Source organism: Castor canadensis, chromosome 5, assembly GCF_047511655.1.
Source record: "Castor canadensis chromosome 5, mCasCan1.hap1v2, whole genome shotgun sequence".
Lineage (NCBI taxonomy): Eukaryota > Metazoa > Chordata > Mammalia > Rodentia > Castoridae > Castor > Castor canadensis.
This window is the reverse complement of record NC_133390.1, coordinates 152,530,430-152,545,452: the sequence shown is the minus strand read 5'-3', so window position 1 is coordinate 152,545,452 and position 15,023 is coordinate 152,530,430. Positions and strand designations below refer to the sequence as shown.

At 44.0% G+C, this 15,023-nt stretch overlaps 1 protein-coding gene across 1 annotated transcript in view; it reads right to left on the bottom strand.

The window, feature by feature from the left end:
• Positions 1-7,198: 7,198 nt before the first annotated feature.
• Rnf24 (ring finger protein 24) overlaps positions 7,199-15,023 on the bottom strand; it is a 116,051-nt gene continuing 108,226 nt past the window's right edge. The window contains exon 7 of the mRNA XM_074074411.1: positions 7,199-7,354. Coding sequence (XP_073930512.1) covers positions 7,252-7,354 — 103 coding nt within the window. The 3' untranslated portion in view covers positions 7,199-7,251. The remainder of the gene's footprint in view (positions 7,355-15,023) is intronic.

The following is a 15,023-nucleotide window of genomic DNA, read 5'->3' as shown; positions in this document are numbered from 1 at the left end:
GGTGCGGTGGCTCATGCCTGTAATCCTAGCTACTCAGGAGGCAGAGATCAGGAGGATCGCGGTTCGAAGCCAACCCAGGCAAATAGTTCTTGAGACTCTTATCTCAAAAATATCCATCACAAAAAGGGCTGGTGGAGTGACTCAAAGTGAAGGTCCTGAGTTCAAGCCCCAGTACCACAAAAAAAAGAAAAAGAATGCAATGTGTAGCCCCAGAGTGTGGCCCAGATGGTGGGATTTCAAGCATAGTAACCAGCCACTATGGTCATACCTAGGGACCTTCCCACTTTTTAGATTCTGCATTTAACAGCATCATCTTGGCTGGTACCAGCCTGGAGGCCTCTCTAATGCCACCTTCAAGACCTTCAAGCAGAGGCAGGAATTAGCCAGTGTCAGATCTCAGGAGTCCTGTGTTTGAATGGGGCTTTCAGCTGCAGTGGGATTCACCACAGGGAGAGCCGAGCAGGTCACTCTGACAGCCATAGCCTGGAGAGGTGGGGCCAGAACTCAAGGGAGGGAAGAATCTCTACCTACAGGGGTGCACCATACTTGGGGCTTGACAAAACACGCTTCCTCTTGGGGTGAGGTTGTGGGGTTGGCTAGAGGGAGCAGTGCTTCATTTGCCTTTTTCCCTGACTGTAGCATCTCCCTCAAAGCCCAAGAGCTGTCACTGTTTGTCTTCCTGGGGTGTATTCTGGGTTCTGCTAGGACTGTGCAGGTGGACAGTGACACTCCCTCACTCATTTCTCTTGTTGGATGCCCGCAAATTTAGGAAACTTCTTAGTCAAAGATGAAGGGATACCCTTTACCCTGTGTTGGAATTGATAACCCTCCGGTACTAAAAACAGACACTCAAGAGACAGAAAATCTTGACAAGGCAATTTTCTCTTGATTAAGAGAGTGCAAGCATGTGCTCACTCCTGCTAAGCAAGCACACAGGCACAAAATGGCTGACAGTGGCTCCTCCTTATATCCCTGACGCAGTTGTACCTGCCCCTCACCTGGGATTTGTCCAGGTCAAAGGTTCACAATCTTTCCTGATTGGCTAAAAGGCCTGGGGGATGGGTTAGGGCATGCAGTTTGATGGGCAATGGAGTTGTACAGGAATCTGGAAGAAGAAGCAAGGACCCTTTAAACATGCAAGTCATCTAAGATGGTGACCTGAGGCATTTTTAGGTAATCTAGGAGGATAACAAATACTTTGATAGAAAAGATCATTTTTCTTACAATTTCCTCCCTCTTTTAAGTTAAATTCTTTTCTTCAAACTCATTTAGGAGCTGTTGGCTCTTGTGTTCCTGTGTTTCTAATGGAAACAAGTTATTTTGGTAGAGCAGGGGTGATTGTTTGGTGAGGGCTGTCTCAATTAACTACTGTATTAGTCCTCAGACACAAGGAATTATGCAGCATCCTGCTAAAATTAAAACTCTACCCACTACGATCGAGGAGGTTAAGATTGAGGTCATCCAGCCCTTCCATCTCCCCAAACCAATTTTCCATTAAGTCAGTGAAGGGATCATTTATACCTTGAGTTTCAGCTAGCTCATTAGATAGGGTAGTTAATCCCTGTAGGGCCTTAGTAGTAGTTCCATTGGGGGCTGTATTATTTGATATTCGTTCAACACAAAACTCCAATCATTATGCAGACTCCTCCCTTTTTGGGCAACCTCATGCCTAATGCTAGCCTGTTCTCCCAAGCCATCTGGCTAGTTGGTCCCAATTGCTCTGCTATTCCTTTGATGGCATCCCTGTTAACAAATCTTTGTTGGTTATAATAAATATAATTAATCCAATTGGCATTTTTATTTATAGTGGACCATCAGAAAAGTACTGATTCCAATCCTGCTTCAATTTGATTTCTGTCTTTGAATTTGTTTGGCATCCCCTAGGAAACCCAATGGCATCAATGTAAGCATGGGGATCAAGGGAGCCTCTGTGGTTGGCTGCAGTGTCTGTGTCTATGTCTCTACTTTTCCTAGGTGTTGTGGCACAGGCTGGGGATTTAAATGCTGGGGTGAAAGGGATTGCCAACTGCACCAAAGCACAGGTGCCTGCCCAGTTATCTGAGAGAGTCTCAAGTAAAGGTCCTCTGCAGTACCACCAGACATTGGCTCTGCCCACTGAGAGTGTGGACTGGTTTGTGAAGCAGTTGAAGGACTGGCTTTCACTGTATCCCATCAGGTTTCCCACACTTGTCAATCGTCCCCCCTGTCGGTGAGACATGGAGTATAATTGACGTCTAGGGTGGGTGGCCTAATAGTCCTCGGGGACTGACCCATAGGACCTCTGACCTCTGAGAACAGTAGTGATAGCATCTGGCAGGAGTCATTGCCCCAAGCTTTGGCATCCTGAAACAGAGCCAACATGCAATACATTCCATCTGGATCTGAGGACCATCCTAATGAGAACGGGACCACCTGAGACTCTGGTCTCCCAATAGCACAAACATAGCAATTGCTCTTATTTAACGTGCAGACAGCATTTTATCCGTTCCATCCAAGCATTTGTATCTCTGTACCTGATTTCAGTAGCCACAGTTTGTCTTAGGTCCTTGTCTTCTACTACAGTTACCTGAGTTCGATTGTTGTACAAACATGGAGGCAATATTGGAGTGGAGGTAGAACTGGGTGTCACCTAGGAGGGGTTGGGAACTAGATAGAGCTCAAAGGCACCTAACAGGTCTGTCCCTGAGACATCTGCCTCAACCCATGTCTACGAAATATAGATGGTTCTCGTGTCATACTCCAAGGGCTTTCTATGACTAATCTAAGTGGGTTACATTGTTTATCTTTACAAGTAGGAGAGGAGTGTGTCTGAAACAGCTGTAATTTTGACTGTAGTTTGTTAAAAGACTGTCAGTTGTTCTGGATGGTAGAAATCGTAGTCTTTCCAGTGCCCTGGGGTCTGGTCCAGCCCTTAGGATTGTCATAAAAGGGAGAAGTGTATCCTTTATACCCAGTGTTTCACCCCACATCTGTCCACTCTGGACAGATACCAGCTTCCCTGTGGGTTCCAGGATGGGGCACATATAAAAGGAATATTCTTGGAGCTGGAGTTGGGACATAAGGCCTCCACAAGGAAGGATCTGGCGTATATCAAATTCAACAATTAAGGGAAAAGTACTCCGAGTTACATTCATAATAAGCATACCATTTCCCAAATGAAAGGGAAAGAATATTTTAACTATAGTCTTTTTAAAGTCACTTTGGTGTTGCCTGGATGTGAGAGCATAGCCCATTGTTCCTTCTGGTCAGGTGGGGGCGTCTTCTTTACCTGTGTGTAATGAGTCCATCCCTGCTCCACAGTCTGGACAGTTGTCTCCATGGTCAGCAGGACCAGGAAGGGTACTTCCCAAGCTGGCTCAAGCTTATTTTTTTTCCAGGTCTTGATTAGCACATAATCACCAGGCTGATGTGGTGAACAGGAAAGTCACGTGGAGAAGCCTGTGGTAACAATCCTTTTTTTCCCAAGACAAAGTAGAGGACAATCCAAGTATATAATTTTTGAGGAAATAGTCTGGTTTCGAAGGAAGGCACATCAGTAACAGAGCTAAGGTAAGGAAGCCTGTAAAGCATTTCACAGGGGGAGAGGCCAATGTCCTTCTGAGGGGCTGTCCTAATTCTGAGTAGTGCTATGGGAAGACATTTAGTCCAAGGTAATCTGGTCTCTAAGACTAATTAAGTGAGTTGTTTTTTAAGAGTCTGATTCATTCTTTCAACTCTCCCTGAGGAAGGTGGATGCCAGGGAGTATGATATTCCCATTTGATCTCTAGAGCCTTCATAAGTCCCTTAAGGACATTGGCAGTGAAACGACTCCCATTGTCTGAGTCTATATTTTCTATAACCCCAAACCTTGGGATTATGTTTCTAGTAATAACCTAATTACATTTGTAGCAGTGGCCCCTGGGAGAGGGATAGCCTCGACCCAGTGAGTGAGATGGTCTACAATAACCAAGAGGTATTTTAAGATGACCTGTTTTGGGCATCACAGTGTAATCTACCTGAATGCTTTGGAAAGGTCGAAACCCGGGGTTTCTACCCCCAGCTGGTCTCTGTCTCAGAGATTGCTTGTTAATCTTTCAATAAGTAAGATATCCTTCTGATACTTGTTTGGCTAGTGTATAAATCCCTATACACCCACAGGCTTGCAAAACTGCATCACACATGGCTTGGGGTCCCCCAGTGGCTCCCCTGATGGAGATAAGTAAGGAGTTCTCTCATTAGGGGCTATGAGATCATTTCTCTCACATTGGGGAGAACCCAATTTCCCTGTTCAGTCCTGACTGCCCCATGTTTTTTTAGTTCTTCCTCAGAGGGGGTAAAGATAAGGGGTGACATGAGGAGTAGGGAGGTGTGGAATAAGACAAAAGACCGAGGCCTCAGAAGTGAGAGCAGCCTGTTTTGCTGTCTCATCTGCACCTTTTGGTGACCTGACACATGGACTATGGCTATTTTTTCAGGTAGTTTTAGGCTCTCTATTATTTGTTGAATTGATTCTCCATGTACCAAGTCTTGGCCTTTGTGATTGATTAAGCCCCATTCCATCCAGATTTTTCCAAAGGTGTGGACCACACCAAATGCATATTTTGAATCAGTGTGTATGGTCCATTCTTTGTCCTTTAGGTGTTTTAAGGACTGATTTAGGGCAAACAATTTGCAAGTCTGTGCCGACCAATTGTTAGGGAGTTGGCCTGATTCTATTATAGTCATTGCCTCCCTGTCTACTATAGAATATCCATTATGCCTTTTCCCCTTGATTAACCGAGAGTATCCATCCACAAAGAAATGGAACTTGGTCTGGAAAGAAGTTTCCCCAAGATCTGGACTCACTTTTGTTTGATATTCAATCATATCTAAACATTTATTTTCGGGTGCTCCTCCCTCCTGCCTTCCTTCCAAGAAAGTGGCTGGATTTAGGGCCTCATCAGTAGTTAAAGTTAGGTCATCCCTTTCTAGCAAGATAGCCTCATACTTTAGGATCCTGGAATCCATCAGCCATCTACCCACCTTCTGATTTAAGATTGTCCTAACTTGATGGGGAGTGCTAATAATTAGGTCTCCCCCAAAGGTGATTTTTCTACTTTCTTTGGTTAGAAGGGCTGTAGCTGCTACTGCCTGAATACATTCAGGCCAACCTTGGGTGATGGGATCCAGGAACTTAGGTAAGAAGGCTATACGTTGGCCCCCATGTTTTTGTGTTAGCACCCCAGGGCAATTCCCTCATTTACATTCACAAAGAGGTGAAAAGGCTGCTCAAGAAGGGGGCAAGGCTAGCACCAGAGCTGTGATAAGGGCTTACTTGTATTTTATCCCTTTTTACATGTAAACCGATTCCTAATCGGGTCATTAGATCTCTTCCAAATAGGTTGGTACCTGCCTCAGGGACTAGGAGAAATTGTATCTTAGTGGTCTTGTGTTAGAAATAAACATCTGTTTCTTGTAATATTTTAACTGAGAAGCTTTCTCCCTTTACCCCAGAAATTAGTATCCTCTCCAGGGAATAGATTAAGCCCCTGGGCAGAAGACAGAGGAAGGATCTGGAAGCACCTGAGTCAATCAGGAAGGTGACAGTTTCATGTTGTGTTCCCATTTCTAAATTTATCAAGGGCTCTGAGTGGGACCCTTCAAGGTAAAAGAGCCCCTGGCCCCCTATTCTTCATCGAAGGTCATTAAGGGAACAGTTTCCTATACTCTCTTTCCCATTCTGGACGTTTTCTCTTAAATTGTCCAGTCTCCCCACATTTAAAGCACTTATGTTCCCCTCTTCTTTGTTTCATCTTCTGACTTTCTGGTCTCTTACATCCCATGAGGGCAGCCAGGCTGGTTGAGGTCTAATAGGATATTGGTTTGGCCTTTCCCTATTAACCTGCTGGATCATGGATGACATAATCTTTGCTTTTTGTTTGTGTTTTTCTTCCTTTCTCCTTACATATACCTTTTGTGCCTCTTCTAATAATTCCTCTGTGGATCTATTTTTCCAGTTTTCTAGTTTTTGTAATTTAGAGCAGCAGCCTGAGGGGCTGAGATTTGAAGGGGGTGGAGGTGGAGGGGTGGAATCCTGGAGGGCAGGGCTGGGGCCGGCTCTGGAGCCTGAGCTGGAGGAAGAGCAGGCAAAAGGAGGGGGAGGGAAGGGAGGAGAGTAAATCCCAGTTAGAAAGGGTTTTTTTTATGGAAACAGGACTACAGGACTCTGTCTCCAACAGAGGGCATATTCCATCTCCTCTTGAGTGACTGAGCTTTTGTTAGTAACATGCTCAAGTAATAGTTGACAGACCCAGTCCTTGTCAGACCCAAATTTTGGCCAAAACCCCCAAACCCAAAGGTCAGATCTTTGGTCCAGATAAAACAACAGTATTTAACAATTCATTGTTTCTTTCTCCTTTAGTGGTGGTGGGGGGGCTATCATCCCAATATTTTAACATCTTCCCTAAGGGGCTCCCAGAGGGTATTTTATCCTGGGCCTTTGCTATCTGGCCTCCCCCCCCCACTGCCTTTATTTCCCATTTCTCCCTTCTGGTTGACTGTGCTCTATCAGGAGCTCAACTCCCTGCCCTCCCCTTTGTCATGGAGGTTTCTTGCACTCTGATTCTTTTTCATTTTGTCTGTCTCTGCCCACGTGCTTGAGGCACCTCTTGGTAGCCTGCGGGTCAGTATAAATTGCTGACCTGGATTAGATTCAAAAATCTAATTCCGCCTTAAACAGTATGATGTCGCCTCAGAACTGAGGATCAGGACTTCACTTTCCCTGTGTGTCCCCTGACACATCTCATTCACACATCACACAGCCTCCAGTATCCTGACCACCAAGACATTACTTGGTCACCCCTGTGATGTTTCTTGTCTTGGCTTGTGCACAAAACTTACATGGTTGCCACAGTACCTATCTTCAGAGCTCTTTTACCTGCATTGTCAAGAAATTCTGCAGTCCTAGTTCATTCGCAGATCTGGAAAGTTGTCAACCCTTGGCCAAACCTCAGGACCACCTCAATCAGGCAGCAGGACTTGTCTCCCTGGGGAAGGGCCAGGACCCCCTTCCTGGAAGGAATGTAAAATCCCGGACAAGCCTCCAAATTGTTGGAATTGATAACCCTCTGGTACGAAAAACAGACACACAAGAGACAGAAAATTTTGACAAGGCAATTTTTTCTTTATCAAGAGGGTGCAAGCATGTGCTCACTCCTGCTAAGCAAGCACGCAGGCACAAAATGGCTGACAGTGGCTCCTCCTTATATCCCTGACAAAGTTGTACCTGTTCCTTATCTGGGATTTGTCCAGGTCAAAGGTTCACAATCTTTCCTGATTGGCTTGGGGGATGGGTTAAGGTATGCAGTTTGGCGGGCAATGGAGTTGTACAGGAATCTGGAAGAAAAAGCAAGGACCCTTTAAACATGCAAGTCACCTAAGATGGTGACCTGAGGAATTTTTAAGTAATTTAGGAGGGTAACAAATACTTCGATAGAAAGATCATTTTTCTTATACCTGCCACACTTCAAATAACTCCCCCCACCCCAGAAACATTTATTATGAACAGCTTTCAAACACAGGCAAAAGTAGAGAGATTAGAATAACAAACAGCCATGTGCCCATCACCAGCTTCAGCATCTTGGCCATCTTGTTCATCCCTGCTGACGCCCCTTTTTCTGTGCAGGTTCTTTATACATTGAGTGAGAGGGTTTAGAAAAGTAAGGGGCAATGGGTGGAATTGGAGAACATCATTCTGAGTGAGGTTAGCCTGTTCCAAAAGACCAAAAATCGTATGTTCTCCCTCATATGTGGACATTAGATCAAGGGCAAACACAACAAGGGGATTGGACTTTGAGCACATGATAAAAGCGAGAGCACACAAGGGAGGTGTGAGGATAGGTAAGACACCTAAAAAATTAGCTAGCATTTGTTGCCTTTAACGCAGAGAAACTAAAGCAGATACCTTAAAAGCAACTGAGGCCAATAGGAAAAGGGGACCAGGAACTAGAGAATAGGTTAGATCAAAAAGAATTAACCTAGTAGGTAGCACACACGCACAGGAAATTAATGTAAGTCAACTCCCTGTATAGCTATCCTTATCTCAACCAGCAAAAACACTTTTTCCTTCCTATTGCTTATACTCTCTCTTCAACAAAATTAGAGATAAGGGCAAAATAGTTTCTGCTGGGTATTGAGGGGGTGGGGGGGAGAAGGAGGGGGTGGAGTGGGTGGTAAGGGAGGGGGCGGGGGCAGGGGGGAGAAATGACCCAAGCCTTGTATACACATATGAATAATAAAACAATAAAAAAAAAAAGTAAGGGGCAGATGTGGACTGGGGGGTTTTGTGCTTAAGGCCTTTTCTCTTCCCAGGGCAATATTAGGTAGCACCTCTTGGTTTCTGTGGGTTATTTCCCTCTTTTTTTTTTTTTTGGTGGCACTGTAATTTGAACTCTGGGCCTCACAATTGCTAGGCAGGTGCTCTGCCATGTAAGCCATTCCACCAGAATGGCTTTTTTGTGTTGAGAATTTTTGAGATGGGGCCTCCTGAACAAATTGCATGGGGCTGGCTTCAAATTGTGATCCTCCTGATCTCTGCCTCCTGAGTGGCTATCAGTGCCTAGCAGAAGATGTTTATTTGTACCATATGTGCAGAGCATTGGGGTAGGTCTTGGTGACACTGAATAATAAAGCAAAGACTCTATCCTAAGCCTCTTGCCACCACCCACTGTCCCCAATACAAGATAGAGTGCCCCTGGAGCATAGGGGAGGGGAGCAATGAGGAAGAAGGACAAGTGTCATTTCCATCAGTTATGTACTATTAATAATGATAATAACTAAATCTGGATGGGGGATCAACACATAGAGCCCATCGGGAATAAGATCAAATGTTGATGAAAACATGAAGCAACTTAAACTCCTAAATTTTGGAGGCATGTAAATTGGTCTTAATTGTCTAAATGTATTTGTCCTGTAAATTCATATGTTAAAACCTAACTCCAAGGTAATAGTGTTAGGAGGTGGGGCCTTTGGGAGGTGATTAGGTTGTGAGGACTCCACCCTCATGAGTGGGACTCCTCTTAGAGGCTTGAGGGAGCATTTTTGTCCCTTCCACAGTGGGGGGAGAAGGGAAAGCAGCTAAGAAGGCACTGTGTCTTTGAAGCCAAGAGCAAGCACTCATGTGACCCTGAATCTGCTGGTGCCTTGATCTAGGACTTCCCAGCCTCCAGAATTGTGAGAAACAAATCTTCCTGTTGTTTATAGATTACCCAATCTAGCAGAAGCTTGGCGAACTAAGACAAACTAACCCTGTTGGAAAACTGGCAATATCCACTGAAGCTGAACATAGGCCCAAACTATGCCCCAGCAATTCCACTCCTGGGCTTCATGCCAGAGATAAGAATTCATGTCTACCAAGATGTGCGCAAGAATGCTTCTAACCACTGCACCGTGCATAATAGGCCCAAACTGGATACACCCCAGATGGCTATCCACAGAGGGATGGATGCATACCTTATGACAGAGTCACACAGAAAAATGCTAGTATTGAGCAATAAATGTTGATCAGGAAAAGTCAGTACACATAAAAGAGTGGGATTTCATTCAACTGGAAAAAAAATAAGCAAAATGGATCTATGGTGATAGAAGTCAGGAGAATGTTTAATTGGGGGAGGGGGTGGACAGAGCTGGGATGGAGGTGTCCTGATCTGTGTGCTGATTTCATGAGCGTGTTTCAGTTTGTGTCCAGCTCCCTGTTGGGGATGTAGAAATAAACAAGACAACCCAAATGAAAGCAACAGAGAGCCATTTAGTCGGAGCCTGAGAGGCAGTCCACTGCTATCACTTCATTTGGGAGGGACTCAAAGATAGCCAGGGATGGGGAAACTTTATAGTAGGGGTGGGAGAGCAGAAGGCTCAGGTGCACTGTGGTGGGAAGTTCTTGGCATGGGGACTCCAGAGGCAGCATGTAAAGATTGGTTGGGGAGCGTATTTGGCTTTCTCTGGTTGGTCATGAGGTGTAAGAGGGGGAGAGGTACTATAGCAGGGAGGAGGACCAGAAGAGAAACAGACAGGCCTGTGTTCTGATAAAGTAGCAGGGGAGAAGAGATGGTATAGCAGAGAGATAAAACCTAAAGAATCCAAATGTGAAGAAGGTCAAATAGCATTGTTGGGTGTGGGGGCTCAGAAGACAGAATGAGCTGGTGCCCCCATTCCCCATGAGAGCACTGTGAGCTCTACATCCTGTAAAGGGACACGCGGTTTCACAAGTCGTGGAAGCTCAAAACGCCACAAGACTGATAGACAGGAGGCTTTCACGGGACTGTGTACATGTTCCTGTAGAGATTTGTTAAGAGACCACCCCTGACTCCTGATCCCCGCCCCAACAGAAAGGACCAAATCAAAAACTCCTCTATGTAAACACAGGAAGCTACTGATTTTCTGGGCTCCCTGTCTGTCTCTAGGGGCAGCTTTTCCTTTCTCTCTAATAAATCCTACTTTGTGTGCTGACCTTGTCTCACGAGTCAATCTGCTGCCTCACGAGCGAGTTCTTTGGACCATGGAAGCAAGAACTCTCTACACAGGCCTGTAACAGCACTAGGGGCAGTGGAGCTACCCTGCTGAACTGTAAGCATACCTCCAAGCTTCCTCCAGCTCCTACCCTTCCCTGGGGTCAGAGGTGCCTGCCTCAGCTGGTGAACCCATGGTCAAAAGGTACTGCTTCAAGGTATTGCATGGCTGCTACACTTATCAGGGTTCTCTTTTAAGGTTTGGCTTAAAGCTCTACTCCTCCTGGAAGCTTCTTTGATTAGACCTTTCATTTATTTGGCTTCTGAAATTCCCAGGGTTTATTCAAACACTGCTTTTATGTGTAAATTCTGATCTCTTGGCCTGCGCTTGAAAAACACTGAATAGCTTCTCTTTATTTCCTCAGTGATGTTTAAATTAAAAACAACCCCCCCACAACTTGTTACTGAAGTGTAATAGACATATTAAAAGGGTGCTCAGAGACAGAAAGCAGGTGGAGGGGTGAGAGGTAGAGGTGGGGAGAGAAAACAGGGTAGGGGTAGAAAAAGTGAAGAAGGGAGAATCCCTGGGTTGTAGTTCCAGGATCCACAGCATCCACAGCCAGCTCTGGGCATCCCTCGCCTCCAGAACCAGTAAGTGGAGAGGCTGGACCAGGCAGTGTCAAATCCTACCTCCTCCAGAGCTCAGCTATCAGACTTTGGGTGTCCTTGGTCCACAAAGATCTGCCCCAGCTTCTTCCACCTAACCTCATGCCCTCTTCCTCCATCTCCAGGTGCCATTCCCACACCATCTGAATCAATGATTTCCTAGCAATCAGACTGTCTTCTGTTTAATCAGTTCCCTTGTATTTAACATAAGAAAAAAAGAAAGAAAAACATTTTCACTGCCATATACAGCTGGAAATCAGTTCTTGCAGGAGGCCTATCCAAGAAATTAGGGAAGAAATGGGTAATTGCTGAATTACTTTATTTTTCTACTTGCTGTCACAGTGATGTCCTTAGAATTGTAAGCCCATGAATGCTGGTGTGCAGTAATTCTGCCATTATTATTTCTATAACTTGAGATCATTTTTAGCTCTTTCTTCTTTCAAGAAAGTTATGAGAATCTACACTGGCCAGATGCCTCCTGCTAACAAGGTTGCTACAGTGAACAAAAATAGAACTTTCAATTTGGAGGCTATCTGGGATTTCTCCCCTTTTGCCCTTCTGCCTTGTTTTTCAAGGGACATTCTACTCAAAGACAGGTGCCCACCTCTCAGACGGTGTATGAAGCAGACACCTTTCAGGCTGGCTCAGTGGAGGCACCCAGCCAAGTCAGTCTGTCTCCTCTTTGAATTTTCACCTTTCTTATAATCCAGTCTCTTTAAAACAATTTGTTTTAATTACATAAGTAATAATGAATATATTTTTAAGAAGTGAAATCCCAAACTATACAAACTTATATAGACCAGAGTTTGTTGAATTTTTTTTTAATATAAGACCCTCTGGGGAATCATTGAATCTGGGATGGGCCTGAGACCCTGCATTTCTAAGGAGCTCTTTTTTTTTTTATTCTTTAGCTGACACAGAAGAGATGGTTTATTGTACATTGTACATGGGTCACAACTGAGTTCTTTTTGAGTAAAGACAAAGAGTAATGATTGAAAATACCCCTCACTCCCTTGCAGTCCTGTTTCCCTTTTGATGGGCATCATTCCCTACCTTTCTCTATGTACTTCTGTGCCATTTTAGGTCCTGACCTAATCTCATCCTTGGCTTGGTGCCAGGCCTCTTTCTGAGGCTGTTGATAGGAGTGGGGTACAAAGCCTCCATCCTCCTATACAGCTCCCTGTAGCTCCCCACAAATTATTGTTGCTAAGATTAATAGGTTCTTTATTGAACTGAATTTAGTTCATACACAATGCAAACAATTTAATCACTGTTTCAGTTGGCTAAGGAATCTCTGGTTCTGGATTTTTTTTTTTTTTTTTTTTTGGTGGCGTTTCACCATGTTCAGGATGAACTATCCAAATCATAGATGAAACAGAGAGCAGGGGATAGCCAGGGCTAGAGTCCCCTATAATGCTACTCAAAACAATTGGCAAAGCTGGGTGCCAGTAGCTCATGCCTATAATCCTAGCTACTCAGGAGGCAGAGATTAGGAGGATCGCAGTTCGAAGCTGGCCTGGGTAAATAGCTCCACTAGACACTATCTCAAAAAACCCTTTACAAAAAAAGGGCTTGTGGAGTGGCTTGAGGTGTAGGTCCTGAGTTCAAACCCCAGTACCCGCCCCCCAAAAACTGGCAAACTTGTTACCAGAGGGAGTGGTTCCCTGAAATTCCCAGTTAACATGCAAAATCACAGGTATATGCACAAATGTGAAAAGATTTTCAAGGTGTCTAACAACAAGGAGTCTCACAAGGTGAAAGTTTTAGCAAGGATTTATTTTAGTATGACAGGATAAAGTAGGAAGTGGGGAAAAAAGGGAGAACCATTTCCTGCTCCCCCTGCAGGAAACGGGAGTAAAGACAATGGTGTTTTTGTCTGTAGTCTTTATACTTTGACCTGGGGGAATACGTGTGGTCATGTTATCTAGCACCCCGTAATCATTAGACAATGGATCTGGGTGCCCACCATGGGTGCTATTTATTATTTTAAAACATGGAGAAATGACCTAGGCCTGCCCAAACACAGGGACAATCGGTGTTTTAGGACTTCCTTAAGCTAGACTTGGCTTTCATTTTTTTCGGTCCCTCTACCCATTCAAGGAGCCTTGCAGCTTGGTGAGACCCTGTCTTTCAAAAAAAAAAAAAAAAAAAAAAAAAAAAATATATATATATATATATATATATATATGGGGAAAGGTTTTTTTTTGTTTTCTTGAATTTTTAAAAATAAAGTTAAATATACATTTACCACATGATCCACTCCTAGGAACTTAACTTAGAGAAATGAAACCATATGTCCACATAAAGACTGGTACACATATTTCATTGCAAACTTATTCACAATAGCCAATAATTGGAAACAACCCAAATGTCTACTAGCTGCTGGTGAATAAACAAAGCAAGGTATTTCTACATACTAGAGTATGACCCAGAAAGAAAATGGAACAAGCTACTGACAGACCAGCAACATTGATGAATTTCAAAAACATGCTGAGAGAAAGAAGACAGACACAAAGAGTATGGTTGCTGAGTGGCTCCACATGTATAAATGGCTCCATTCATATGAATCTCTGAAAAAGACAAATATAACTAACAGAAACAGAAATCAGTGCTTGTTTTGGGACCAGAGGTAGGAATGAGTAGGAAATGGCACAAGGGAATTTTTTGGGGTGATGAGAAAGTTTTGATAGTCATACTTATCAAAACGCTTTAAACTGCATTAAAAATGGATGCATTTTGTTATGTATGTTAAGTCATTTGCCAATGAAGTGAATTGCAATGTAATTTGAAGGAGGAGTGATGTTCATACCTGTAATCACAGCATTTGAGAGGTTGAGGCAAGAGGATCAAAGGCCACCCTGGGTTAGACAGCAAGACCTTGTCTCAACAAACATCCCAAAAAGCTGGGCTTGGGACACACACCCATAATCTTAGTACTCAGGAACTGAAGGCAGGAGGATTTTGAGTTTGAAGACAGATTGGGTTACCTGGCAAGATTCTGTCTCAAAAAAACCAAAGGCTGAGGTTGTGGCTCAAGTGGTACAACAATTGTCTATAAAGCACAGGCCCTGAGTTCAACCCCCAGTGCCACTAAATAAGACCTCCAAAACTAAACAGTGCAGTTGGAGAGCTGGTAGTATTGCTCAGTGGTAGGGTGCTTTCTTGGCATGTGTGAGGGCCTGAGTTCCATTCCAGGCACCAAGGGGAAAAAACAAAAAGGACAGGCAGATAGAGTAAGTAACACCTAGTAAAGATGGTGGTTGAGGAGATTTTCTGATTGAGAGAACATTTGAGTTGAAACCTAGCCAGAAAAAGGACCCGCAGAGTCAAGGGTAAAAGATTAGGTGGTGGACTGGGTGGGGATGGGAAAAGAGTTCTGCAGGCAGGAGGGAGGAAGAGCAGATATGAAGGTACTGTAGCAGGGAAGAGCTAAGGAAAATTGCTTTGCAGCAAGTAATTGCATGAATTCTAATCAGGAGATGTTTGGCCTACTTAAAATAACAAAACAAATTCTTTGAAGAATTTGAGTAGCACTCCACTAACCTGGTGAGCATTTATGACTAATCATGAAGCATCTTCTCTATTCACTAGTACAGATCCCTTAACGACCTCTTGACACACTTTACAAGCCATTCATTTAAGTCAATGTATGAGGGTGCTTGAGAGCAATAGAAACAATATTTCATGAGAATGACTAATTTCACACTGTCATTACTGGGGAGCTTGTTTTCAGTGAATCTAGCCAGGGGCAGGGGTTTTGAGAGGAAGGCACCATAGAGAAACTTCTGTACTGGTTCTAGATGTCAAAATAATGTAGACAATTCTTCCTTTGTGCATTTTAACCTCCTAAGCTGCCTGAAATTTGAGGATTCTTGAGAAAAGACGTCCTTATT